Here is a 7,836-nt window from a genome sequence, read left to right as displayed (position 1 = left end):
GTAATGAGGATGAGAAGATGGCCGCTCGCCTTGCTGGTAGGGTGCAGGCAAGCCCGTGCATGCATGTTCCAGGAGAATAGATTACTGGACCCCATTGCCCTGTTATAATGACCCTTCTTGTTAGCCTCGGAGATGGAAGCCTCTTCATTAGGACTCACAACAACTCACCTCTGCCTGTATCCCCTTTCCAGAAGACAGGAGCTGTTTTGCACCCCTAAACATGCGTTTTCTTGGGCTTGTGAATCAGTTGGGACATTATGAGGTGCACCTGTGTGACTAAATATCATAGATCAGAAGATTTCCTCAATATAAGAGATGAAGGGAGATTCTGCAAGGAGCTTGTTGTTGACTTTACTCTCTTTATGCTTTGGGTCCTTTAAGATTTGTGTGTGAAAGTAATAATTTAAAAATAACCTTAATTTATTTTTAATATGTTCTTCTGACTAACTAAAAAACCCATTTGACAGATATTATTAAAGTGTAAACCGTATGTAATCAGTTAATAATGCACTTTTCAGAAATGTGACTTCTTGTTCCCAGCTATCGATTTAATTTTATTTATATCTATTTGTTTGTATATAAATATATATATATATAGACATAGGAGGCATATGAAGCGTGCATGTGTGTGTGTGTGTGTGTGTGTGTGTGTGTGTGTGTGTGTGTGTGTGTGTGTGTGTGTGTGTGTGTGTGTGTGTGTGTGTGTGTGTGTGTGTGTGTGTGTGTGTGTGTGTATGTATAGGTCTTGGAATATACATATAGAACTATACATTTTATATTTACATTTATACATTTATTTCTCCAGCATTCACATACATAAAACATGATTTTATATATATTATACACACTCTAAAAAATGCTGGGTTAAAAATAACCCAAGTTGGGTTGAAAATGGACTAACCCAGCAATTGGGTTGTTTTAACCCAGCGGTTGGTTTAAATGTTTGCTTAAAACAACCCAATTGCTGGGTTAGTCCATTTTCAACCCAAAAACCCGTTATTTTTAACCCAGCATTTTTTAGAGTGTGTATATATATATATATATATATATATATATATATATATATATATATATATATATATATATATATATATATATATATATATATATATATATATATATATATATATATATTGTAGCCTGTACAAAACATGATTCTCCAGCATTCACATACATAAAACATTATATATATATATATATATATATATATATATATATATATATATATATATATATATATATATATATATATATATATATATATAAGTATATATATATATATATATATAAAATAGTGTATATAAATATATAATTGTGTGTATATATATATTATATACACACACACACACACACACACATATATTTGTTCTATGTATGTGAATGCTGGAGAAATGTTTAATGCTTAATCATTTAATATTTCTAGATCCCTAAATAGAAGTAGCTGGGTTGCAACAGCAGGGGAAAAACAGCTTAATGCAAATAATAACATGCAATGAAGCATTGAATTATGGGTTGCACTTTATTTTACAGTATGTGCACTCACGTATAGCCTTAAGAAAGTACTGGCAATATAAGGTCACTACATGGGTCAAGGTTAGGTTTAGGCATAGCTTCAGGGTTAGTACCTAGTTATTACCCAGTTATTGCAGTTACTATAATAAGAACAGTATGTAGATGGGGAATGGCGAATTTTGTTAGGATGGCAGAGAGGAGAAAATACTTCCCATTTCTTTTGTTGTTTACGTCACCCAATCAAACTGGTATTTTGGCGCAAATTCATCTGTCACTGGCTAATACTAAAACAATATTTGGCCCAGTGTTTGTTTCTATGTGTTATGCTGTTAAATCACACTCGTGGTGTTATGCATTCACAAAATTGTCAAATGTCCTATTCAGTCTGTGTCAGATTGTTGCAGATTGTTGGGCTCGTGCAGTTCAAGGTAATAGTTTGATTAAAAAAACTGAAACAAACCCACAATTGTTTTCAATTAATTATTTTGCACATTAAATATTTCGATTTGTTTTTTTACATTTATAATCATTCTAATAAAGTTTTGAACCTGATACCGCGATGCTAAGTGTGTTTTTGTCTCATTTAAAGGGCCAGAACAGAGCCTCGGTGTTTTCTAATCGCTCGTGTAGAGTCAGTTGTGCCGGAGAGACAGGTGAGATGAACTGATAAGAAGAACCTATTTCAGGCCGGCGAGGGGGAGGACGATGTGACTCCTATATCAGATGACCGCTGGGATTCTGACAAACGTGTTACTAGGCACAAGTGAGGGCTGATTAGGTAAAGCTCCGAAAACTAATTGTAAGATTTATGAGGGAAGACACACGCTCGCCAGTAGCCGTCACGTTTTGGAAAAGCGCGCAATGACTAAAATACAACAAACAGTGGCAAAATAATTTTTTAAGATGCGTCATCCCCCCCCCCCCCCCCCCCCCCCCTCGAATAAAAGACGTTTTCGTTATGTGCCAAAAACATTTCTGGATATTTGAGGAAACTAATCTCTCTCACGCGCTCCTCTTAAATGCAGAAAGTATAGTATCTTTGTATTGCAATTTAATTGTAATATCATCCAGGTTCAGTGCGCGTGCCTTTTGGAGTTAATTATAAGATGCGAATTAGAGCTGTTAATGCTTTGCTCTTTTGGGGGAAAACATTACTAATCATTTCAAGATATAGCCTATTATAAAAAACACATTTTATACATGCATTTGAAGAAAAAAGCGCTTGGTTGGATTGACTCGTGCCTGATTTGATTGTTTCAGGCATGTTTTGAAGCGTCGCATGCATAACTTGGAGTAGTCCATCCACATACAATATTTATATGCCTTGGGACCAGTAAACAGATCTTCAAGAGAAGCCAATATTTCACGCTATAACGCAAACATTTTAGCTAGGGCGCGAGGCGTGTCATTTCAAGCGTTTTAAATAATAAATAATGAAGTTTTCGTGACTTCTGTGCAGCTGAAATATGTAACGGAAGACAATGGGGTTTATTTGCACTACTTAGTGGGCTATACTGAAGAATCGCGCGAGCCCCAATTTCCACAGACCACAGCATACAAACATGGATGACCAGCAGAAGTGAATACACTGTGGCGCGTGAGCCTCCTTGATTACACTAATTAAGTTCTGTCTAATTAAATTACCGTCACGTGTTAACCAATAGCAAAAGTTGCTTCATTAAGCATGCAGACCGAGGACTGAAAAGCAAAGCCTTGCGTGATTGCAGCCTATAGTGTCAATTGGCTAATTTGCCGTCTTGCACAAAATAGCTCGAACCGCAGGAAGGCGTTAGTTTTCTCTCGCGCTCGCGTTAATTGCTATTTGTCATCGAGCGATGCAGCTCGAGCGTTGCATCTCGCCAGCTCTCGCGCGCTCCAAGAAATGTATGATTGTGGGCAGTGGCTACCCAAACGCACAAGCGTCTGAGCTCGCCTTGCAGGACTACCCTATTATATCCATCGGCGACAACCTGGAGAGAAGTTCACCTCTGAAAAAAAACTCCGCTGGGATGACGAATCAGTCAGAGGCAGACAATTTCGCCGACTCGAAGGACTCATCAGGGGACGTCCAGCGAGGCAAACTCTCTCCTGATCTAGACGGAGTCGCCGACAGTCGTCACACTTTCGATGGATCTGCAGGAGAACGGTATCTCCTGTCTCAGTCCAGTCAAGTCCAGCCGAGTCCCACCAGCATGTTTCCCTACCCGAGTCAGCATGCGCCGACGCACCCGGCGTTCTCCATCGGCAGCCCGAGCCGCTACATGGCACACCATCCGGTCATCACGAACGGAGCCTACAACAGCCTCTTGAGCAACTCCTCCGCGCAAGGCTACCCGACCGCGGGCTACCCGTACGCGCAACAGTATGGACACGCGTACCAAGGCACGGCTTTCTACCAGTTTTCCTCCGCTCAGGCCGGGCTCGTGCCCGGTAAAGCGCAGGTTTACCTCTGCAACAGGGCCTTGTGGCTTAAATTTCACAGACATCAAACGGAGATGATTATTACCAAGCAGGGACGGTAGGTGTTTTGCAATTACGGGCATAGAGACCACAAATTGATGTTTTCGTTACGCAAATACCTGAACAAATTAAGGTAATGAGTCGTGGGAAAATTACACGAGCACAGCAAATATTATATGATATATATCCGTCAAATATTTGTGCTTTTTTTCCTTTCACTCTGCATTATCAAAAAACTAAAATCATTTGATTTGAGGTCAGCCTACTATTTTCCTCATTTATTTCCAACTCTATTATTTGTATATATATTTTTATTCCTCGGATTTGTTTCACAAACATTTATACCCATTTAATATTCAGGGTATATCCTTTGTCTTTATTAATCCAAAGTATTTTTTGTTTTCCAATTTGCTTTTCCAAGATATTTACATTTTCGTTTTGTGCTTATCATTTTCGATTTTTTAAATATATAATATTTTATTATATACCTATATGATTTAAAGATTGCAAACTTTGCTACAGAATTGTGCATTGAAACCTGAAATTGTATGTACCCTCAGGCGTATGTTCCCGTTTTTGAGTTTCAACATATCTGGTCTTGATCCAACGGCGCATTATAATATCTTTGTGGACGTGATTCTCGCGGATCCGAACCACTGGCGCTTTCAAGGAGGAAAATGGGTTCCGTGCGGCAAAGCGGACACGAATGTAACAGGTGAACAAAATACCCCCAGCATAATACATTTAGGTTTATTTCTAATAATAAAGCAATATTATTATTATTATTATTATTATTATTATTATTATTATTATTATTATTATTATTATTATATAGCCTGTTATATAACTGTCAAATACCATTGATTTGATTAAGACTCAGATTATTATTTTTCATATTATTATTATTATTATTTTATTATTACTATGTTGTTGTTGTTGTTGTGCAACCTCAGCACTAACATTCCAATTCTGATATTTGTGAACAGGAAACAGAGTGTACATGCACCCGGATTCGCCAAACACCGGTGCGCACTGGATGCGTCAAGAGATATCCTTTGGAAAACTTAAACTAACCAACAATAAAGGAGCAACCAACAACACAGGACAGGTCAGTTATTGATCTCTAGATTTGTTTATATATTTGTAATTTCAGTCCTGAGTCATGCATTCAGGCTGCATCAAGAATGCTGCGCATTTCTGTGTTTAGAAAATATTTATTTTTCGGATAGCATTTTACAGACCTCAAAATATGAATTTCGTTAGATTTATTATTTAATATGTTTGTAAATATAAAATTACACTATTTTTTGTGGTAAGATCATTTAACTGGGAAAAAATGAAAATATGCTACCTTTTACATATAGGTCCGTTGTTGTCAATTTTCCCCAACCATAACAAATATTAAAATAATAATAATAATGATAAGCTAGTTAATGTAAAAACGAGCGTACATTTTGTGGAATGCATGGCTAAATTAGATCTATGTTGGTGGTCGGAATGGAACCGCGCGAGGGTAAAGACGCGTGAGGAGATGTTCTCTGACTCGCGTTTTTTCGCTTGAATTCCCGCAGATGGTCGTCCTGCAGTCGCTGCATAAATACCAGCCTCGACTGCATGTGGTGCAGGTGAACGAGGACGGAACCGAGGACACGAGCCAACCCGGGCGGGTGCAGACCTTCACCTTCCCGGAGACGCAGTTCATCGCGGTCACCGCGTATCAAAACACTGATGTAAGAAAGACGAGCGGATTTCTGAAAATTACATGGATTTATGGGAGAGTTTTTAAGTGTGTAATGTTTTGTTGTTGTTGATTGCAGATCACGCAGCTCAAAATCGACCACAATCCATTTGCAAAAGGATTCCGTGACAATTATGACACGTAAGTTTTAATTGTTTTTTCTTGTTTAAATGGTCTGACCCTTGATCAGACATAAATGTAGTTAATTTAAAAAACGAAATAATTTAGATGCACATGAAATGCATTTTTAATTCTGCCTGAGTTTAACCAAAACACATCATGTATTTGTGCGTGCGCATTTCTCAGTTTTAAAGACCATAACAAGTGCTCCAATGTGATTATATTATTATGAGTCGTGTGTGCACTTGCTTTATTTAATTTGCTCGTTTTTTTAAGTGTCAGTCAAATCTGATTTTATTGACTATGTATTAATAACATGTGTGTGTTGCTTATTTGTATTCGCATCATCCCAACAAACACAGTTTAGTTATTTTACAAATTGTAATATTTATAAGCTATATTAGTGCAATGTCCGTGCGCATCGCTAATTTGTTTAATTCGCGCAATTACGCACAGAATGGAAAATTGATATCAAGTTTCTGCTCTCGTGCACATTTGCAACGCTTTATTTACGCATCTCGTATGCAACGTTAACGTGTTTGTCCACCATCTTTCTCCAGTGTCTACACAGGGTGCGACATCGATCGGTTGACGCCGTCCCCGGGTGACTCTCCGCGCTCTCAGATCATGCCTGGCGCAAGATATGCCATGACTGGTTCTTTCCTGCAGGACCAATTTGTCAGCTCGTATGCCAAGTCCCGCTTTCACCCTGGCGTCGGAGGCGCTCCTGGCACGGACCGCAGCGTCCCACTTAGTAACAGCTTGCTCTCCCCGCAACAAACCGAGGAGACCACGGTGGCCTCCCCGCAGCGATGGTTTGTCACCCCTGCCAACAATCGACTGGACTTTGCCGCCTCGGCATACGATGCTGCCGCGGCTGCTGATTTCGCCGGTAACGCGGCCACCCTTCTGTCGTACGCAGCTGCCGGAGTTAAAGCGCTGCCCCTGCCCGGGGCGGGATGCTCCAACAGACCTCTGGGGTATTACGGCGAGCCGCCGGGGTGGGGCACGCGCACGCCACCGCAATATTGCAGCAAGTCCAGCTCCGTCCTGTCGTGCTGGCCGTCCAACTCCGTAGGGAGCAGAACGACCTCCTCCAGTTACCTGGTCCCTGGCCTCGAGGACGGAGACGCCATCGCCATCGCGCCCGAGAGGTCACCGCTAGGCGGGGCGGATGAGTCCAAACCCAAAGACCTGTCTGAATCCAGCTGGATAGAAACCCCGTCCTCAATTAAGTCGATCGATTCGAGCGATTCTGGGATTTTTGAGCAAGCCAAGCGGAGGAGGATTTCGCCATCTGCCACGCCGGTTTCAGAGACATCGTCTCCATTAAAATCTGAAATGTTGACGCCGAGGGAATGCGAGAAAAACTGCTCCAAGGACATCGGCTACTACAGCTTTTACCCCCACAGTTAGAAACTCGGAACAGCTAATGCATGGCTCATGTGTTCAAGGATTCACAAGTGACTATTTATTCCTATTTATGTGCTTTATTTATTTATTTATTTGTTTATTTATTCACATATGCGACCGATCTCGGCCGCCGCGTTCGAATGACGTCATCAAGCGCGTCGCGTTTTTAACGGAAACTTTGAGCTTGAGATCATGTAAGCGGTTCTCGTTTCCAAAATGACATTTTAAGGTTCTAACTGTCAAACCTATTGTAAGTATAAAAGTTCTGTACATAACTGTATTTATCTATCCATTTGTGGTTTTTCTCGTTGATGTACAATATAGAAAACCGGATTAGGTTTATGTTTAATGTACTACTTAGAACCGTACGTGAGCTACGTTTGTTCCTTCGAATAGCTACATACTATATTAAATATTTTGATGTTTGAAAAAATAAGAATACAACTCACGTAGGTTCCCGGTTCCTGTCGTTATTATTATGACAGAAACGATGGTCTGACTGAATTGTAAGTAGCCGTTGAAAAGCCCGCCAAAAGGAGTTCCTCTGACAGGAAATAAAATGGCGGACGCATGTCCTGTCAGAGGTCGGTTTT

General features: G+C 40.1%; 1 protein-coding gene across 1 annotated transcript; it reads left to right on the top strand.

Moving 5' to 3' along the window:
* Positions 1-3,347: 3,347 nt before the first annotated feature.
* tbr1b (T-box brain transcription factor 1b) lies at positions 3,348-7,246 on the top strand (the record flags this gene model as incomplete). Its single annotated transcript, XM_079821392.1, has 6 exons — positions 3,348-4,030; positions 4,533-4,687; positions 4,959-5,080; positions 5,544-5,702; positions 5,790-5,851; positions 6,391-7,246. The coding sequence occupies 6 exons, from the start codon at positions 3,348-3,350 to the stop codon at positions 7,244-7,246; spliced, it is 2,037 nt and encodes a 678-aa protein (XP_079677518.1).
* Positions 7,247-7,836: the final 590 nt, after the last annotated feature.

This window comes from Gobio gobio (assembly GCF_949357685.1).
Source record: "Gobio gobio genome assembly, chromosome: 7".
Taxonomy (NCBI): domain Eukaryota; kingdom Metazoa; phylum Chordata; class Actinopteri; order Cypriniformes; family Gobionidae; genus Gobio; species Gobio gobio.
This window is presented reverse-complemented; position numbering and strand designations above follow the sequence as displayed.